The following is a 22423-nucleotide window of genomic DNA, read 5'->3' as shown; positions in this document are numbered from 1 at the left end:
CGTTAGTTTTCTCAAATGCTAAAATTCTGAAATGAAATTTCATGTTCCAATATAAATTGTTTAGGTATAGGGGTAAGAAAACCTCTGTGGTCTGAACTATTTAGGGAATGGTCAGTCCTAGAATGGGTATTAGAATTTATGTAAAATTTGAAGATTTGTTCTTTTATTGCATACAGTGGAAACTCTATTTATGACTAACAGTATTCCAAGTGAGGTCAAGTGGGGATCACCATGATTTATAATTGGAGACTTCCTTCACCCTACCCTAATGATGCAGGCCCCTTCTTTTCTTGTAATTGCATTGTGTGTATGTAAATTAATTTCTCTGCGGTACTTTAGAATTTATTCTATGAAGTAGTCTCATTTCAAATAGTTTATATTCTTCTCTCACTTCAAGCTCCTGTTTCAAATTTTAGCTTTGTTTCTGTCCGTTTGATTATCGTTTCCTGTGATGAAGCTGAAACTAAAAACATTCTACTCTAATTCTATGTTCTGGAAAAAAGGAGGTGTAATGGCTCATATGGTTGTGATTACGTATAAAGGTGGAAGTGTTTGCTCTGTTGTAGACACAAGTTGGGTTTGAAGTACTGATTTAATGATCTTTAGTGAAGCAAAATTATTTAAGGAAGGTGATCCCCAGAATGCACAGTGATTATGACTAATGCTTATTGCATATTTATTCAGCAAATAAATCAAAAAGTGATTTGGTTAGGACTATATGCCATGTACTTGTCCCACAGCTTGCTTACAGAACCGTAATCTTTCCTGGCGTACATGGGTTAATAATAAATACTGATAAATCCTGTCATTGTGCAGGTAACCTTGATTTGTTCATACTTTGTTGGCTTTGAAAATTCAAGAGAATAAATTAATACCAGACTTAAAAGTGCCATTTTTTCCTGAAGACATACTTTATTTAAGTTTAACATCCTTGGCTTAGGGAGCGCAAATTGCTGGACAAAATGGCCAAAAATAATGATGATAGATCTGCATTTTCACAGGGTTTTGGCTAAGGAATAACCTTAGATTTTGATAAAGAGAGATATGTAAGTATGAGAGATTAGAGTAAAAAATATTTTTGAAGAAATATTGGAGGGAGTATCTGTTTATATTTGGAGTATTGCCATTTTTACCATCAAGAAATTAGGATTGCCCGTGACTTTAATTTAACTGTCCAGTATATATTTAATCACTGTTATTCAATATAGCAGTGTTTGCGAGAGACTTCTGTCTCTCACATAGTGGATGATTGTAGCTATTCTTTAATTATGGTCAACTTTTCTTTCCTTTATTGTGACTTATTTAGTTGTGTCACTTTGAGTCAGTGTTCTATCCAGTTAAAAAGAAAAAGGAGGTAATATGTACATCTACACTAAATAACTTAGGAAAAACAAAGAACATTATTCTCAAAAAAAAAAAAAAAGATTGTGACAACAAATAAAGATGCTTTTGCTTTCATTTAAGTGGTTTACCATGGGCATCACTTTATTTCCCAGCTACTCCTCTTAAGTTTGTTGTAAAAAGAGACCATTAGGTAAAGGACCCAATATGTCTGGCACATGATAAGCACCCAATACATGTTACAGATTTTATCTTGATTATTCTATAATTGAGAATATTTGAAGAGAGAAATGGAAAAAAATCTAACGATGGCCAGTAAGATAGGATAAATATTTTCTTTTGTTTTAAGTATTTTTCTTTCTTTTTTACTAATGTATAAGCAAGTTCCTTATTTTCTCCTTTTTGGCATTCTATGTGAAGATAATGTCAGTGGAACAGTTAATCTTGGTTATCTGAAAATGGAATGGGTGACTCACCTTTGATGTGAACCTTCACAGCTTACGTACCTTTGCCTGGCTTAGCTCTGAAGTTAAGAGGAAATACCAGAGTGGGGTTACTATGCACTGAAGCTCTCCCTTACCTGTGTGGGTGGAGTCAGCTCTGGGAGCTGCTCCTGTCATTTGTTGGATCCAGTATGATATTTTATGCCTCCATTTTTTTTTTCATATGGAATGAAAATGGTTCTGGGTAGGAGCACCTGGGTGGCTCAGGTAGGCCTGACTCAGGTCATGATCTTGCAGTTTGTGAGTTTGAGCCCCACGTCGGGCTCTGTGCTGACAGTTCAGAGCCTGGAACCTGCTTCAGATTTTGTGTCTCCCTCTTTCTCTGCCCCTCTTCCTCTTGTGCTCTCTCTCTCTCTCTCTCTCAAAAATAAATAAACATTTAAAAAAATTAAAAAGTTCTGGGTAAAATCTATTTCTAGTGTGGGTAGTTATGATTATCAAACAAGGCTATATATTGAATACAAGTAGTTTTTACCTATGTGCTTCATTTTCCTTCTCAGTTATTCTCAATTATAAAATACAAAGGTGAAATTTATAGTATTTGTTGAATACTTAATATGTGTCAGATATTGTGTTGAGTCTTCTACGTATACGATCTCATGTTCACAACAAAATAGGAGGAACAATTAGGAAATTCAATTGATGCCCATGGGAAATAACAGCAGCAAGGTGGTGGCTATAAACTGGTTTTCAGGATGGTCAATAAACTTTTTGCTCATATGATCTGAAATATTGAATCCTGAGTATATATAATCTCCAATCCTAATGATTTTTGAAATCATTGTAAGAATTTGTTAAATCTAATTTAATGATGTCCCATTGGTCATCTCTTTATTATCTGCATGTACAATTATTTTCCAGTATGCTCATAAAAGTATCATAGCTTCCTTTTTTTCGTGTGATTCACTATATAAGAAGATACAAAACTGTGGGACACTCATGCATTTGGTGGAGGAGAAAATATTATAAATTACTATTACAAATAAAAGTAAAATCTTTCAGCTTATAGTGTTAGCAATGAAAAATCATTGTTTTGACTCTAGTTGAAACCTGTGCATAATTATTTCTGCAGTGTGTTATCTGTTGTATTTTAATTCTATTCCAAATAACCAATATTTAAGATGAATAATATAAAGAAATCATAATGGAGCTACAGAATGCTATTTACTGCCTGTGGTTTTTAGTTAATGAAGATAGAGAGAAAATCAGTCAAAACTTACTGATTCCATAGCTCAGGGCAAGTTATCTTGGCATTTGTATCCATCTTTCTTTTAAAAATAAAAAAGCCTTTTTGAAGGATGTCATTAATGGACATATTTTATTCATACTTGACAGATATACATCATTCCAACATACTTCCTAGATTCTGATATTTGTTTACATTTATTCATTTACATACTAGAGTTTTACAGATACCCTTTAAATTTAATGCCCTTTTGACTGTGTGAGTATCCTGATACATAGTCATCAAATAGTGATGATGTTAAAAATCTAGAAATTAAGGGGCGCCTGGGTGGCGCAGTCGGTTGAGCGTCCGACTTCAGCCAGGTCACGATCTCGCGGTCCGTGAGTTCGAGCCCCGCGTCGGGCTCTGGGCTGATGGCTCAGAGCCTGGAGCCTGTTTCTGATTCTGTGTCTCCCTCTCTCTCTGCCCCTCCCCCGTTCATGCTCTGTCTCTCTCTGTCCCAAAAAATAAATAAATGTTGAAAAAAAAAATCTAGAAATTAAAAAAAAGAGAGAGCAGCTGACTTCTTGCATCATATGTGTAGTTTAGATAATTGTTGTCACTTCTGGGCGCCTGAGTCTGGTATCAGGAATCACATGACCACTTGTGAATGTGCTCATCCGTTAGAGGATAAACAACTGATTCTAGTTTGTCTTAGGAACAAGCAATGAAAAGGGTCCCTTCTATTACCAGGTATTATAAACTGAGGGGACATGATAGAGATACTTCTAGATGAGCTCATCTCTCTGATTTTTAGTGCTTGAGGTGATGGGCTTCTAGTTATTGCTAGTATTGTTACCTCAATTTCAGGACTTTGTGAAATTATGAAAAAAAAGTGAAGAAAATTTTTCTACTATAGACAATAATTTATAAGAAAAGGCTAGTATTATTTAAGATAAAGGCAGCTTACAAGATCTTTCCCAACAGCTTTTAGAAATACTATTTTGTCATACGAAAACCAGATAAAGACACCACTAAAAAGAGAGAACGACAGGCCAGTATCCCTGATGAACATAGAGGCAAAAATCCTCCACAAGATACTAGCAAACCAAATCCAACAATACATTTAAAAAATCATTTACCACAATCAAGTGCCGGTTCAATATTAGTAAATCAGTCATCATGATGTATCACATTAAGAAGAGAAAGATTAAAACCATATGATCATTTCAATAGATTTAGAAAAAGTACTTGACAAAGTACAACAGTGATTCATAATAAAAACCCTCAACAAGGTAGGTCTAGAAGGAATATACCTCAATATAATAAAGGCCATATATGAAAAACCCACAGCTAACATCATCCTCTATGGGGAAAAACTGAGAGCCTTTCCCCTGCGGTTAGGAATAAGACAGGCATGTGCACTCTCACCACGTTTATTCAAATAGTACTGGAAGTCCTAGCCACAGGAATCAGACAACAAAAAGACATAAAAGGCATTCAGATTGGTAAGGAAGGAATAAAACTTCACTATTTGCAGATGACATGATACTATACATAGAAAACCCTAAAGACTCCACCAAAAAGCTGCTAGAACTGATAAACGAATTCAGTAAGGTCACAGGGTACAAAATCAACGTAGAGATATCTGTTGCATATCTGTACACCAATAATGAAGCAGCAGAAAGAGAAATTAAGAAAATAATCAATTGCACCCCAAACCATAAGATACCTAGGAATACACTTAACCAAAGAGGTGAAAGACCTGTACCTGAAAACTATAAAATAGTGATGAAAGAAATCCAAGATGACACAAAGAAATGGAAAGACGTTCCACGCTCATGTCATACCACCCCAAACAATCTACATGTTTAATGCAATGCCTGTCAAAATATCAACAGCATTTTTCACAGAGCTAGGACAAACAATCCTAAAATTTGTATGGAACCAGAAAGACCCTGAGTAGCCAAAGCAGTCTTGAAAAAGAAAATCAAAGCTGGAGGCATCACAATTCTGGACTTCAAGTTATATTACAAAGCTGTAATAATCAGAACAGCATGGTACTGGCACAAAAATACACACATAGATCAATGGAACAGAATAGAAAACCCTGAAATAAACCCAAAATTATATGGTTAATTAATCTTCAACAAAGCAGAAAAGAGTATCAGTGGGAAAAAGTCTCTTTAACAAATGGTGTTAGGAAAATTGGACAGCAACATGTAAAAGAAAGAAACTGGACCACTTTCTTACACCATACACAAAATAAGTTAAAAACAGATTAAAGACCTAAATGTGAGACCTGAAACCATAAAAATCCTAGAAGAGAACATAGGCAGTAACTTCTTTGACATCAGCTGTACCAACATTTTTATAGGTCTGTCTTCTTAGGCAAGGGAAACAAAACAAAAAAAACAACTATTGGGACTTCATCAAAATAAAAAGCTTCTGCACAGCAAAGGAAACAACAACAAAACTGAAAGTCAGCCTAGGGAATAGGAGAAGATATTTGCAAATGACACGTCTGATAAAGGGTTAGTATCCAAATTATATAAAGAACTTATTCAACAACCCCAAAAGCAAACAATCCAGTTAAAAAGTGGGCAGAAGACATGAACAGACATTCTCCAAAGAAGACATACATATAGCCAACAGGCACCTGAAAAATGTTTATCCTCACTTACCCATCAGGGAAATGCACATCAAAAGTACAATGAGCTATCACCTCACACCTGGCAGAATGGCTAAAATCAACAGGTGTTGGTGAAGATACAGAAAAAGGAACTATCATGCAGTTAGTGGGAATGCAAACTGGTGTAGCCACTCTGGAAAACAGTATAGTGGTTCCTCAGAAAGTTAAAACTAGAATTACATTAGGATCCAGCAATCACACTACTGGGTATTTACCCAAATAATACAAGAACGCTAATTCAAAGGCATACACGCACCCCTGTGTTTATACCATTAATGCTGTAAACACCCCTGTGCTTGTAGAATTATTTAATTATTTAAACACTGGGGTGTTTATAGCATTATTTACAATAGCCAAGATAGGGAAGCAGCTCAAGTGTCCACACGTCGATGAATGGATAAAGAAGATATGGTATGTATATACTATAGAATATTATTCAGCCATATGAAAGAGTGAACTCTTGCCATTTGCATGGACATGGATGGAGCTAGAGAGTGTAATGCTAAGTGAAATAAGTCAGTCAGAGAAATACAAATACCATATGAGTTCACGGAGATGTGGAATTTAAGAAACAAATGAGCAAGGGAATAAGAGAGAGAGAGAGAGAGAGACCAGGAACAATCTCTTAACTGTAGAGAAGAAACTGATAGTTACTAGAGAGAAGGGAGGGTGGGAGGGGGATGGGTTAAACAGGTGATGGGGATTAAGGAGTGCACTTCTTGTGATGGGCACCGGATGATGTATGGAAGTTTTGAATCACTACATTGTACACCTGAAATTATTAAAGCACTGTATGTTAAAAAAAAAAAACAGCAAAAGAAAAAGGAATACTATTTTATATAAAATTAACATATTTACATTACTAAACAACGAAACTCTTTCCGTCAGCTATAATTTCTGTCATCTTAAAACTGATTTACAGGGGCACCTGGGTGGCTCAGTCGGTTGAGCATCCGACTTCAGCTTAGGTCATGATCTCACAGTCTGTGAGTTCGAGCCCTGCGTCGGGCTCTGTGCTGACAGCTCAGAGCCTGGAGCCTGCTTCAGATTCTGTGTCTCCCCCTCTCTCTCTGCCCCTCCCCCATTCATGCTCTGTCTCTCTCTGTCTCAAAAATAAATAAGAACATTAAAAAAAAAACTTAAAAAAAAAAAAAAAAAAACCTGTGATTTACAACAAATTCCAGTCATCTTTTTCCTTCCAACCTGGGATTAATTTTACCTCAAGGCAGTTCTTTCTATTTCATTGGACCTCTGCCCTATAAACAATTTTATTTGTAAATAATGATATGTTTAAATGTTTATGTTAACACTGAATTGTATTCACTTATGAAAGAGATTATTTCTGATCTGTTGAAGGAAAGAGATAGCTTATACTGTCTTTTGTCAGCTTTCCCTCCTCTGAGATGCTATTCCTGATTTCTCTGAGTTGCCTTAGGAGCTTTTTTTTTCTTGGTGGTCAAATTTTATCTCCTGCTTGTACCAAAAACTTCCTAAGTTGAGTCATAATTATCTCATCACCGTTAGAATAAGTCCCATAAGGAAAAGATAGACGTTAGATTCATGTTTGTATCTCAGTATTCCACACTGTGCCTGGCATTATGTGTTTAACAAATAATTTTAAATGAGTATATACCTTTTTTAACTAAAGTTTTATTGAGTGCAGTTTTATAAATAAAATAGTCCTGAAAATAATTCTGCCTGCAGAAGTTGAATACCTGGTGAGCTGTTGTAGCTCTGTTGGGTCATGCCTCAAATGAGCATATGTCAGACTTCCTATGAGGGGTCACTCCACAGAAATGATGTTTTCAGAGGCAGTTGCTTCTATGTAGAGGAAAGGATCAAACCTTAGATTTGTGTAACAAGCTCCGAATTTTTGGAAACCACACTCATGAGTAATACTATCTGCCATCTTGCCTAGTTGGCTTCCTTCCTCTTTCTCTCTTTCTCCTTCCCTCCTTCCTCTTTCCTTATCTCCCTCCTTCAAGAGCTGGTGTTTTTATATCTTATATTCATGTTGGAAAGGGGCAGGTCCAAGGAAAGTAAAAAAAAGCAGGGGGTGTGATGAAGAGAAGAGGAATAACATATACCGATCACAATATAGAGAGCATTTACCTACTTAACCCACTTGAGGGCTACATGTGGGCTATAGAAATATTTTACAAGCTGAAAAATGTGAGGGCATCAGATATTGTTTTGCAATCACCGTGTGCAGTTTCCCATCAGAATGCTTTCTTCGGAGAAAATGCCATCGACCAAATGAAAAGGTGGGGTGTTGTTTTGGAATGTTCAAAATGCCTTTTGTGCTTAGTATTGCTATGAAAAAAAGCTTATGTCCTTTCTTATGTTAGTATTGATGTGATGTATTTAATCAGACTTTCAAATTTTTATTTTATTTATTCTATAACTATTTTCTCTGAAGACTGATCATCAAGGAGAGAGGGAATGTGGGAAACTCCATGGATTTAAAACCTTGTACCTTAGATTTTTTTTCTGTCTGAAATTTTTGGGACAGAAATGTAATAGTTTATTGTGAACTCTGATAATCAAACAATAATTTTGCCACTCTGCTCTGTAAAGCTTTCTCGGTGTTTTGTTTGTTTAATCTTTTCTACCACCTTGCCTCCTTCAAAACTTGCCCTGTGGCCCCATCCTTCAGGCATTCATATTCTGCTTTCCAAATTGACTGGCAGCTAATCTTATAAATGAATCCATTCTAATGGCTGCTGATATGATACTGGGGCTTGAGGTCAATCCTTCCACCTAGTTAAGTTGTTAAAATTTTTTAAAAGAGGCAGTCTGATGAAGCAAACTGAGCATGAGAGCATCAGAAAAACAGAGTTGGAGTCCAAGTTTCACCACTAATTTTGTACCTTAAGTTTGAGCCCCAGCCCAATAAATATGATGGTAAAATTATACCGACTTTGTCTCTCAGGGAACGAACTATTAAAGTATGTATTAGAGGGGCGCCTGGGTGGCGCAGTCGGTTAAGCGTCCGACTTCAGCCAGGTCACGATCTCGCGGTCCGTGAGTTCGAGCCCCGCGTCAGGCTCTGGGCTGATGGCTCAGAACCTGGAGCCTGTTTCCGATTCTGTGTCTCCCTCTCTCTCTGTCCCTCCCCCGTTCATGCTCTGTCTCTCTCTGTCCCAAAAATAAATAAACGTTGAAAAAAAAAAAAAAAAAAAAGTATGTATTAGAAAATGAAAAAGTGGTATGTATAACACTGATTTAAAGGCCTCTTTAGAAACAATGATTTAACCCAAAGCAGTGAAGATATATATATAGTTTCTGCAACTCTACCAGGTACAGAGCTTTGTGGGATATCTAAAAAGTTCCATGTAGAGAGATCATAAAGGTACACAAATCACTATTATAAAGAAGACAATGATGAAAAATATTAGAATTAAAATCAATGCTGTAGGAGTTCAAAGGGAGAGATCACCTCTGAATTTCTGGCAAGGAGGAGCTGTATGAATCAGAGAGGTGTTCATTTAGGAGGTAACAACAGACTTCCAAAAAACGGTTAGGGTTTAAGCATAACACTAATGACAGGTATTTAGAGCTCTATACCACACAGACAAGGCTTTAAAAACACAGAGAGATTGACTAAGACTGTACCCTAAAACACAGAGTGTCAGGGAGGCTGCTTTCGGCAATATTTCTCTTCTCAGTTATGTATAACTTAAGAATATATACAACTATGAAGGTACACAAGCATTAATAAGAGGCTCCAGAATTTCGAGGAAGTGACTGCAGCTTGCTTGATCTTTTGGAATTATATTTCTGGAAGTATTATCTGAAATTAATATTTTCAGAAGTATGAGTCCAAACTTCAGAAATAAAAACTTTGTGCCAACACTATAGCCTACATATTAAATCTTTCTGTCTATGAAGGCATTTTCACACCGGATATGCCTGTATCCTACTTATTGCAGATGCCATAAGTAAGAGAATTAAGTGGCTGATACACTTAATTCTTTAATGTTTGATACTTGACAGCACTTGTTCTCCCAAATTTGGGGACCCACATCAAGACTTCAGAAAACATTTCAGTAGTATGATGAGGAATGGCATATTCACGTAGTGTCAAATTATTTCCCCCACTAGATACTTATTCATTACAAAGGGAAATTTGCCAACTTGACAGTGGAGAAACCTGGCAGACACAACTTTAACCAAATCATCAAAATGACCATCACTAGTAATAGGACGTATGGATCTCATGTACCCCCTGCTGTGGGACACTGGGAAGGACACAGCATTCCTTCTGGTGACAATGCATAACCTTGGTCTCTTCATGAGGAGATACCAGACGAATGCAACTTAAGAGACAGTCTTTAAAATAATGGCCAGTGTTCCTCACTCACATCGAGGTCATGAAAGACAAGAATACGGTTTGTAATTAGTTAATATTTACAAACAGATTAGTTAGATTAGTTAACATTAATCTTCTGGTGTTGATAATCATACTGTTGGTTATATTAGACATTACCATTTGGAGAAACTGGAAGAGGAGATAGTAGAATTTCTGTACTATTTTTTTTAAAGTGATACTTGTACTGGTTCACTGGATGAAAAATTTTAAATCCATCATGGAATGTCACTTTTAGACCAGTCTTCTGCATGTTTCTATCTTGGCTGAGAGTACTTTATAGAGCACTGTGACTTCCCTGGATTAAAGACTTTGAAAGTAATACTGTCATTTCCCCATGTTATTTGTTCTTCTGTGAAGTCATTCTGCCATCCTTTGGCTCTCCAGTATTGTGGCCCCAAAAGTCACCTCTCCATTCCAAATATAGACCTTTTCATCCGGGTAAAACTCATCCTAATCACAGTTGATGCTTAAGAATGTTTACCTGTTAAAGTTTGTCATTGCATTTCCTTACTTCTCCATCTGCACCATTTCACAAGGTGTTAAAAAAGAGAAAAAAAAAGACGACATCTGGATTAATATGGTTTTTGAGCTAAAGATGTACCTAGCAAGCCAGTGGTCTTTAGTTCCATTGTGCGCCAAGTATCTTTTTCCACATTAATAAATTTAACCTGTGAGAGAGCCTGCCATTTTAACATCTACCGAAGTAGATGTTGCCTAAAATTTAGAACTCCAAATATCAATAAGGTGCACCGATGTTCTATAGTAAATGTTCTTTAAAAGCTTGTTTCATTTTAGTCAAACAGGGTCTAGGGTTGATTTGTACCCAAAGTTTCTCCTTTAGAGTTCTTTTCTCCTGGAGAAAACAAACCTTCTCCAGCAGACCAGTGCCCTGTGGGTCCGGTCCCTTCTACGGACCTCCTGCCCGTTGACTAACTTTCGACTGTTGCCCCTCCGCTGCTGTTTTCTGTGTCTGTTAGCCCAGACCTTTCACTTCTGTGATGATTCCTTCCTAACCATACCTTCCAAAGGATTGTCTCCCTCTGGGTCTCAAGATTTGAAACAGGAAGTGGGATTGGGTCAGCCTGTGACAAGGAGGGGTGTCTGGAAGGTCAGGGAGGGTTTCTGGCAGCAAAGAGACATACAGTGCCAGGTTTCTTGAGCAAGAGTGGGGACTCCCTCCTTCCTCCTTCCAGCAGCTGAAAGGAGTCCAGAAACTGCAGCTCCTCTTTCCAGTGACACTTCCAAACATTTGCAAGAGCCAGTCTCACTCCACGTGAATGTTTTCAGACACCTGGGATGAGCTGATTTTCTGTTTGTAGAAATAGACCACAGAGCAAAGGGCAAAATATGGCAGTTTCTCCCCCCTGTCTTGAACATGGTCTCTGCATAGAAAACTTATTTTGTATGTGAACATGCAGGTGAGGGCTTTCTAGTTTTATTTCAGATCATGGTTTTGTTTTCAAAAACATCTTGAATTTTCTACCTTATTACCAATGATATTACTACCTGGAACCACATTTTATCTCTTCTCTTTCTCTATGTTGAATATGGTAATTTGTAGGTTTCAGTAGGCCTTATAATAATAGAAAGAATATCCATGGGGCGCCTGGGTGGCGCAGTCGGTTAAGCGTCCGACTTCAGCCAGGTCACGATCTCGCGGTCCGTGAGTTCGAGCCCCGCGTCAGGCTCTGGGCTGATGGCTCAGAGCCTGGAGCCTGTTTCCGATTCTGTGTCTCCCTCTCTCTCTGCCCCTCCCCCGTTCATGCTCTGACTCTCTCTGTCCCAAAAATAAAAATAAACGTTGAAAAAAAAAAATTAAAAAAAAAAAAAAAAAAAGAATATCCAGACCTATCATAGCCTCAGAATTAATTCTTAAAGCCAGCCGGAATACTAAAGTAAAAGATTCCTGAGTTTGTGTTATATGCTGGTATATGGTGGCATATACACGTGAATTTGCTTCTTCTTAATGCTGTGCACGTTGATTGCCATGACGTTTTAGAAACTGTAGCCAAAGGGTGCATTTTTATTCTTGAGAAATGCAGTGATTTAACTGGCTCTAGGATTTAGACAATTCCAGTGTCTTGTTTTGGAGTTTTTAGGCACTGAATGCATGAAAAGGGAATGTTTCTATTTTGCCACCACCATTATGTTATCTTTTCCAGTGCAATTACAAGCTAATTCAGGCTCTTTGTGTTAGACTAATAGCTTCTGATTCGCTGCTGTCACCCAGTACCTCTTCATGCACTTTTAATAACATCTGCAGTGCCCCCAGCACTTACCTAGGATGAGCATTTTTCTCTAAGTAGAGACTCATCTTTGGCAAATCATTAATGGAACATCAAAAAGATCCCATCTGTTAGAGTTACATATGGCTAAGATCAGAATTATCAAATATCTCATTTTTTTCTTTATTCTTTTTTTCTTTTTTTTCCCCTTTCTTATCCACACAATAAATGTAGTTGTCAGCAGGATAAGTTCATGCGCCGGATAAGGTCACAATTTCATTTAGTGACAACTTCCAACAGTACGAACTTACAAGGTTCGATTTATTAAAGAGTCAGAAGGGATAAGATCACTGCATGGCCAGCCTGATTTATCAGGGTTTGACTGGAGCACTTGAATAGGGAATGTCGTATTTCAAGTTTATGTTCAGAACTGTAGTTGTGTGTGTGTTATGACTGTATGACTCAAAAATTGAGAGGGGAAATTAGAAAAGGTATCCCTATAAGGCGATTTGTAGCCACTTAACCAAGAACTATCATTTCCTGCGCCAAACTGTGCTTTGAGATGGCTCAACATAGCATAATGTAAATGGCACCGTTTGTCTTCAAATGCAGATGAAACATGCTGTTCTTAATGCCCGAGGAAACACACATAGTGGCAGCCCTGCACTTTGGCTGTGAAGATAATCAGCAGTGAAACGATCGTCTCACCCTCTTGTGTATCTGGCGGGCAGCCGTCAAATGGTTAAACCATAAAATAGCAAGAGCTCTGCCATACTTCAGCCACCTTGGCTGACTTTGAAAATGTTTTGAGATTTTTAGAATCTTTGAGCGCTTTTTGAACTCAGCATGACTTCGGGGCTGCCCATGTTTGATACCATGATGTATAATGTTTTCCAGCCATGAAGAAAATATAAATATGGGTTCTGACGCTATAGCCTTCTGTTATAGGAAGGCCTGATAAACATTATGAGCTAATTCATGTGGTCTGCTTTAAAATTTGGTTACATGTTTAGAACCAAGTTCAAACCAATCCAAATTTTATTTTCAGCAAATGAAATGTGATCTTCTGTCGTCTCACTTATTTGCAGCCATGTCCTATGAAAACTGAGCCTGGAGTTAAGGGACGTTCTGTAAATACCATATACATTTATGTCATCAACTTAATGCTGAATTCAGTCGAAGCATGATTGCTGATAACTATGCTAAAAGACCCACATCTTGTCTGTTCCCCTTTGGTATACTACGGTTTTCGTATATTTTGCTTTCTAAAGAGCCATCAAAAGGACCCTATTTAAAAGAAGGAAAACAATGGCTTCATTGTACTTTCAATAAAATAAGATTTGAGGGTATCTCTCTTGATTTTAAGTATTTCTTTCCACCAGTGAATTTCTTTTATTTGCACAAAAAAGTGAGTTGATATCTTAAAAGCTGCAATATGTTTGGTAGTGATTTCGGACTTAGGGCTTTTTTTCTCTCTCTCTCTCTCTCTCTTTTTTTTTTTTTTAAGTGAGGCTATCATAAGTCTTTGAGTAATCACAGACTTTTAAAAGTATGCATTATCAAGAAGATAAGAGAAACAGCCCCCAGCACTAACAATATTATCTTTTACCAAAATTGATTAGTCCACCCTATGTGTCTCAAATATTTTGTGTGAATTTACCCAGCATGTAAAAAAAAAAAAGAAAAAAAAAAAAAAAGAGGCTTCTTTTTGAGGAATAGCTGCAAAAATATGAACTGGGATGAGAGGAAAAATCTTTAGTTTTCATCCTGCTCCATATTTCACAGATGAGGTAATGTAAGTAAATGTAGCAAAATGCTGAGCAAATGAAATGATTATTATTGTACTCCAAAGAGAAGATACATACTAAGACAACTTTTTTTTTGTCCTTAAAATCAACTTTAACTGCACTAAAATTGAGTGTAGGAACTTGAGTGTAAGTAAATTAAGTGTATGAAGCTTTACACAATCAACTATGTTCAGTTTATGTTTTGCAATTACCACATGTCACAAACTATATTGATTACCAGGGGATAAACAGAAATTAAAAACCATACCTGTAGTTCAATGTGCCTATTTATATTCCCATTGAGGTGAAAAGGGTTATCAAAGAGAAACCACCAGCTAATAATTAAATAGAAAACTGTGTACCATTGGATTATAATGCCATGGGAGTACTAGGGAAGGAGAACTCAGTTTTCTCTGGAATTCAGAGACATCTGGTGAGACAGAATAGCTTTGGGTTTGATCTTGCAACATGAATAGAGTTTATCAAGTATAGTGTGTCTGCCATGGAGCAAGCACAGTTCTCCGAAAGGTGACGGTTAACCTGGACATGAGGAGGAAAGTACAGTGAGAAAGACTTTCTTGATCTGGAGTGAAGAAGAGTCTCTTCTGAAGAGCAAAACAGAAAGTGAGGCAGGCACCGTGGAGCGACATTGTGGTTAAGATTCAGGCATAAAAGCTCAAGTTGGGATGGTCAGAAGGGAGCTAGTCGAGGAACTTGTACCAGTGAGTGAGATTGTGACCATGGAGTTTTTTAGCATGTTTATGCTGATAGGGATTTGGAGCCTGAATTGGAGCTATAGAGTGAATTGAGATGGGTTGGAAATCTACATCTGAGTTGATGAAACCTGGGGAATGCTGATAAGAAAGATGAACCCCCCCCAAAAAAAAACCAGAAAGGTGAATCCAGAAGATATTTGAAAGGAAGATAAGCCAAGGTATGGCGTGTATTTTGGATGGAAGTGGTAAGAGGCAGTGTGACCACAGACATTGGCGAATGGTCACATGTGTTGATGCGAGTTTGTGGACACGCTCTTAGAATGCTTCAATGTCTTTTGGGTGGAGTAGTAAGTATTTATTAGGCACTTTGCATGTGTTATGATGTGAAATAATCCTCCCAGCAGTAATATGAAGAAGATATTATAGTTCCCATTTTATATGCAGAAACTGAAATTCAGAGGGTTAAGGGACTTACTCAGGTTCACATGGCTTATTCAACAGACTCTTCTCCAATTCAGTTTTGAACTCATTCCAGCCTGTGTACTGGCCTCCCCTTCTACCAAACTCCTTTCACTCTGCATACTCATGATTTCCATTTCATCAAAAGGTATCTTTCTGGTTCTTTTCTTACTTTCATAAATTTTCACATTACTTGATTGATCCCTCCTCCTTTACATTCTCAATCAATTGACTGCTATATCGGTTTCTTCTCTATTCCCTTGCACTTCTAATTTTCTGTGCATGCTCCTCTATCATTCTGCCTTTTGAAGATCCTTGGAACTCTGTCTCAGGTCTTCTTATTTTATTGTGATACACTCTGTCCTGGGTGAACCATACAATGGCTTTTATTGCCATAGACCAGCTAGTTTTAATTAGTGGCTAAAATGCCAAAATTTATCATTCTAGTTAAGACCTTGCTTCTGGGTCTCAGGCTTGTACTTGCCCATGTAAAATCACCTCTTGCCTTCCTTACAGCCACTTTGACCTGAATATTTCCAAACTCTAACTCTTCATCTTACCCTTAAATCTTTTTTGTGTTTGTTCTTTATCTCAGCAATATATGACCATTGACCCATTTGCTTAAGCCGATACCTGAACAGTATTGTTGGATTTTCCCTTCCCTAACTCCTAAAATCTGAATAATCAATAGGTTCTATGGTGTCTACTTCCCAAGCCTTGTGAATGGATTACATTTCCTGAAATTTGCCCAAGGTCCAGGCTTGTCTTGTTTGTTGCTTTATGCTTGGGCGTAACCTACAGTCTGATACCAAATAAATTAGTGGAATCAAAGAATGAATAAGTTAATGTATGGAGGCAAAAAAGAATGAATAAACAAATCAAACAGGAATTGGAGCTTTGCTTTCTGATTTTTGAAATATCTGTCCTTTTTAAGTTAAACATCCATTTTTATGATAAGCTGTTGGACCTGGCACTTTGACTCACCATTCCAGGGTCCTTTCTACCTGTCATGACATATCATACCTGGGGAAAGAAAATCATGGTATCAGGAGCACCTTACCAACTAGCAAGTGAGTGCAAAACCCTCTTTACCAATGACAAAGCCAAGACTCGGAAAAGACATCTCTTCTTCAAGGCTGTTTAGTTGATTATTGGATAGAGTTGACTAAAAGTTAATCTTATTTTTGGTGTGATAATGTCTCCTCTATTTCATGACACTTATTTATCTTCAAAAAAAATTTAAATATTATATTGTCAAGCAACATCTAAGTTAAATTAAATATAATTTCCATTTATACAATGTCTTCTCTTGCTATCATTAACCTATGTAACTTTGGTAGTGTTCAAATGCTAATTATTTTCAATGTGTTTGCAGTTTTCTAGTGAATAAATGGATATTTTTATTTAACTACTTCAGCAACAGAATGGATTTTCCTAAACCTCAAAATAACTTCTTGATAAGCAAGAAAGGAGACTGGGATATGCCTGTTTGCCTAATAAAGTTGAAAAGATTGACTTGTTAGCTTGAACAGTTACTGGACTTTTTGTTATGGCCATGTTTAAGAGCTCATAAAAGTAGTTTTGGTTTGCTTAAAATTCTAATGCAGAGTCAAAGACACCTCAAGAACTTTGGAGATATTTGGGTATCACTTTATGATCTGCCCTAAGTTTGTAGTTCTTAATCCATTAAAAGACAGAGCTACTTGTAAATCCACAGGTATAGATAAGAAGTCACTGTTTGACTGAGCCTGAACCCTTTTCAAATGAAAAATGTCAGTGGCAGAAAGAGAGAATGAATTACTTTTTAAAAAGGTTTTCAAAGATCCTCAGATTTCTCTGGTATCACTTAAATGTGACATGACTGTTTTTTTTTTTTTTTAAGTGTGTAAAAACAAGCAAATTATTTGGGCATCATTTTTATGTAGAAAAGAACATTCTTAACCAGTGTTTAGCTGAGGGATTGAAATGTATTTTATCTTTAAATAGTAAGTTATAAAGAAATTGCTTAAAATTTAAATATCATTGGAAAATTCAAAGAACTATCAGAAATTAAACCGTCTCTTTTCAAGTAGAATAAAATCTTAAAGATGTAAATCACTATATTATCACATTTGAATATGAAGGCACACATTGTGGGACATTTCCCACTGAGTCCTTTTTGACATCATATTGGATTATTAGCTAGGCTCTGCCTCTGAAAATTTGGGGTATAAGCGCTCTGCTTCCAATGTACTAATCAAAAAGATTGTACAAGGATGCAAAACATTTTCAGGGGAAAAATCTCAGAAATGGGTTTGTTATTCCACAAAGAGAAAACAAATTATTGTTCCATATTCCCTGGACTCTGGACTTGATACTTAAGCATATATTATTTATTGTAAATATCTTATTTATAAAGCTATATTTCAGAAGCTCAACTCATTGAATCTTTTTGGGGTCCATTTTCCTCATTACTGATCATCTTTAGCTCCTGATACATCAGAGTTAAAAACAAACTGGAGGGGAGAGGTGCTGTCTCAGTTCAATGAGTTTAATGAGGTCTTCCATTTTTCGTGTATTTGGCAAGTGGGAGAGGAAGGGAGCATGAGAAGTAGGGAGAATGGTGTAGTTCTTGAAGTGACATTTTTTACCGTGAACATGGAATTGTTATTTCCATTGCATTTTCATTGTCCTGATAGAGATAAATTTCTATTTCATAATGGACACAATGTCAACAGTACTCAAAATTTTAGCTGGTTGTGGTTTACATAACTTTGACTTTGGTTTTCAGGATTCAAGCAATAATAGAAACATGAAAAGTAATGTCTGGTATTTTAACTATTAAACAGAGGTGACACAAATGCCAAGAAGTAAAGGAAAGATCTAACTGAACTCAGGTTGATGGTATTGCTTTTAAAAACATCAAGATTAAATCTACATATTTATTTATTTATTGATTGATTGATTGATTGATTTTTAAATTTTAACGTTTATTTATTTTTGAGACAGAGAGAGACAGAGCATGAATGGGGGAGGGTCAGAGAGAGGGAGACACAGAATCTGAAACAGGCTCCAGGCTCTGAGCTGTCAGCACAGAGCCCGACGCGGGGCTCGAATGCACGGACTGCGCGATCATGACCTGAGCTGAAGTTGGACGTTTAACCGACTGAGCCACCCAGGCGTCCCTAAATCTACATATTTAAAGACAGTTACTGACTTGAACAGAAATTAAGGCCAGAGTAAGACAAAACATTTATGCTAAATTACCTACCATAACTTATGTATCGCTTAGAAAATGTAATTACTGAATACATTCTATTTTATTTAGAACTTTTCTCAGCTATCTGTGGTATATGGGTTTCCATTTATACTTCTTATTCATCCATTTATTCCCGCTTTAATGTCTGTTCTTCAGCAGGTTGAGAAGAAATACCAATAAAAAGAACTAATACATTGTATTATTAGGATTAATATTTTAAAATACAAAGCTTTTGCTATGATAATATGGTATAGTGATACTATCAGAACATAAATATCATAGATTTAATTATTTAAAGAGAAAGATTCCAATTCTCCAATTCATGATTGAGATTTTGTTTGATTATCCCAAAGACTTTTTAGGCTGATGGCCATTCTTTGAAGATTTGAAGCCTTCAGTTAGTTATTATTTTTTTTAATTAATTCACTTATTTCTTTATTTTATTTCTTAATTTTTTTAATGTTTATTTATGTTTGAGAGTGAGTGAGACAGAGCATGAGCAGGGGAGGGACAGAGAGAGGGAGACACGTAATCCGAGGCAGGCTCCAAGCTCCAAGCTGTCAGCACAGAGCCCAACGCAGGGCTCAAACTCGTCAACCAGAAGATGGTGACTTGAGCTGAAGTCAGACACTTAACCAACTGACACACCCAGGCGCCTCTTATTCATTTATTATTTAAGTGAGCATTTGATGAATTCCTACTTTATGCTAACGTGTTTACTATCTTCACTTCCTGTTTCCTTTTAATGATCCAATGTAATAATTTGGAGGGAATGAAAGGAGGGAGACCACCCTAAACTGGCTGTTTCATAAGGTTTTTTTTTTTTTTTTTCAAACTCTTCTGGTGACAGAATCTACATCAAATACCAAATATAAAAGAAAAATGAATTTGATTAAACATTTTTTTAATTTGGGAAAACATACATCTCTACTTTTTGTACGTGTAAATATTTTAGCCCCTGAAATTAGTAGTACTTTGAAAAAACTATCACATACTTCCAGAGACTCTCCAGATGTTGCTCACCACGAGTCTTGAATAACTATAATAAAAGTATTGTGTAAGGTGTATATCTTTATAATTTTTAGTTACATTCGTGAGCAAATATAAGAATGTTAACTCTAAGCCATTGTCCTAATGTTTCTTGTCTATCCGTTTTGGCATCACAGCACTGCTTTTGGAAAAGTGTTATTATTTCAGGTTCTTAAGGACTTACTAAATAGAATTCACTTCTGTAGATGATGTGTGTGAAAAAGGTGCAAGAAAGAAATTGGACTAAATCTGAATACAATTATAAGGACAAGTTTTATTTTCCTCTCAGGATAACGAGATCAGTTGGTTTTCAGACAAGCATAATTAATTGCCTTTATATGAATCCCGAGAATGTTGTGTGTGTAAAGCAAACACCCAAAAAAGAGTAAAACGTGTGGGTAAAACACACGTGAAGGTACTCTAAACACCTCTTGTTTTTATTGTCTGCAGGAGAGCTGGAGGTATTTCAGAAAGACGGGGAACGAAAAATCCAGAGTCGGCAGCAACTTCCTGTGGGAACAACCTGGGGGCCATTTGCTGGGAAGATGGACCTGAATAATAATTCCTTGGTATGTGGATGTTCTGAGATGGTTGACTCAGTATTTTGTCATAGCTCAGAAATTATCTCTGCTTGCTTCCCAGGGAAATCGCTAAAAATAACAGTTTGTTTTTTCTTTTTCATGGCCCACAAAACTTGGAGACTTTCCAAGTGGTTTGTCTCTGACAGTAATATACACAGAATTTAGAAGGAAACAGGTTAATCATACCAAATGGTTGTTTAGTAAGGTAATTTATAAGGTTGTTGCTTTATCTGCTTAGCCAGACTAATACTACTCACACTTAATAATATATACAAATGCTTTTATTTTTAAGATGACACAAATTAATTGTCATACATTACAGGTTTACATGAAGAACAAGAAATGAACAACCTTGTTATTCCTCGGTAATACTATTTGTACCTTTTAGAGCAACGATGAATGATTAGCGCCATAATTTCTGTTAGCATTTTTGTAAAATCTCTGTAAAATCTACCTCTAGGTAAGATTATACGGGTAGTCGATTAACTCCTGTGTTAAAAAGTAGTGGAGGGGCGCCTGGGTGGCGCAGTCGGTTAAGCGTCCGACTTCAGCCAGGTCACGATCTCGCGGTCCGTGAGTTCGAGCCCCGCGTCGGGCTCTGGGCTGATGGCTCAGAGCCTGGAGCCTGTTTCCGATTCTGTGTCTCCCTCTCTCTCTGCCCCTCCCCCGTTCATGCTCTGTCTCTCTCTGTCCCAAAAATAAATAAACGTTGAAAAAAAAAAAAATTAAAAAAAAAATAAAAAAAAATAAAAAAAAAAAAAAAAGTAGTGGAAAGATGGAATACGTGGTCCATTTAAACTTCATTTCTTAATTGGATATTTTAGTTTTCCCGTTGCTGCTGTAGCAAATTACCCACCACAAACTTTGTGGCTTGGAAACAGCTCAAGTACATCACCTTGCAGTTGTGCCGGTCTGAGGTCTGATGGGCTAAAACTAAGCATCTGCAGCACTGAGTCCGTCTCTGGAGTCTCCTAGGGGTGACTCTGTTTCCTTCACTTTTCCAGCTTCTCAAGACCATCCACAGCTCTTGGCTCAAGGCCCCCTGCCGTCTACAAAGCCAACGGTGGCTGATTGAGTCTTCCTCACATCCACATTTAAGAACACCTGTGATTATAGTGGGCCCATCTGGGTAAATCTAGGATAATCATCCTCTTTTAAGGGCAGCTGATGAGCGACTTTAATTCCATCGGCTTCCTTAATTCCCTTTTGCCATACGATGTAACATTCACAGGTTCCAGGGTACAGACATTGGGACCTCTCCTATTTAAGTGATGATACAAGTGATAAAACTTGGGGAAACAAATGTTTTATATTATTTAGGAGTTCCACAAGTTATATATACGAATGACATTCTTCCTAAAAGCCACTTATATGAGAAGAGTCTCACGGCTGCCAAATGACTCTGTCTACCCTGTGGGGCCATAAAAACTCCCAGAGGGGTTTTGACAAATGTACTGAACTCAGCAACACTGCAGCCCTTCTTCAATTTGTTACATGAAAGAAATTTCTCCTTCAAGTTACTACATGAAAGAAACTGGTATGTGTGGATCTCCGCTTATTCAGTGCCTATTGGATGACACAGAGGTTATTGGTTCAGCCAAAAGTAATGATTGGAATAAATAGGAAATATTTGTGTCACCAAACGTTTAAACAACATGGGAGATTCTAGGGTGTGATTTTTACTTCCTAAATCCACATATTTATCCATAAAAGGATGAAGTCGGTGATTTCACATGTATTTAAGAACTGAACAAGTTGATAGGTTAAGCTAAATACTTGATCATGTGGGCAACTTAATTCCTAGTGGTCCAGTTTACCCACTTCAAAAAGGCTTTGCGATGTGGCCCCACAAACACCGCAGGTGTTGGTTGGTTGAGTTGTTAATAGACTGGTCTATTGATTCCATTGAGAGAACAATATTTACCATACTGATTTCCGAGCAAAGGCAAGACGAAGATTGTCTAACCATCAAGGGTTGAGTTAAATACTACTCTAAACCCATTTTGTCTGGAAGTCTATTGGTTCTCTCGCTTAAAAAATGTTTTTGGCAATAAGATACTTATTTATCACTGCATATCCATCCCCAACACAACCTTTAGTTATTTCTCTGATATTTCTTCAAAAGTGTACTGCCACTGAAGTAGCACCTGTCATTGAAGTAAAAGAGAAATGTTTTCCTTTTACTATATCAAAATAATATCTATATGAAAATTCAGTTTTTGATCTTTATATAATTATCTATTTATATATGTGGGATGGTACAATTATACATTTTTAGCATTTGCTACATTTTGGGTGAAAAATAAACCTATTTG

The 22423-nt window shown here is 36.9% G+C and overlaps 1 protein-coding gene across 4 annotated transcripts in view; it reads left to right on the top strand.

Moving 5' to 3' along the window:
• Positions 1 to 22423, top strand: part of ZFPM2 (zinc finger protein, FOG family member 2) — a 474560-nt gene that overhangs the window by 216866 nt on the left and 235271 nt on the right. For all 4 annotated transcript variants that reach the window (XM_086694918.1, XM_086694916.1, XM_086694915.1 and 1 more), the window contains one exon: positions 19978 to 20096. In XM_086694918.1, the coding sequence (XP_086551044.1) occupies positions 19978 to 20096 (119 nt within the window). The remainder of the gene's footprint in view (positions 1 to 19977; positions 20097 to 22423) is intronic.

Source organism: Puma concolor, chromosome F2, assembly GCF_028749965.1.
Source record: "Puma concolor isolate L17-30 chromosome F2, mPumCon1.1.hap2, whole genome shotgun sequence".
NCBI classification, from domain to species: domain Eukaryota; kingdom Metazoa; phylum Chordata; class Mammalia; order Carnivora; family Felidae; genus Puma; species Puma concolor.
The sequence above is the reverse complement of the archived record's forward strand: the minus strand, read 5'-3'. Positions and strand labels throughout refer to the sequence as shown.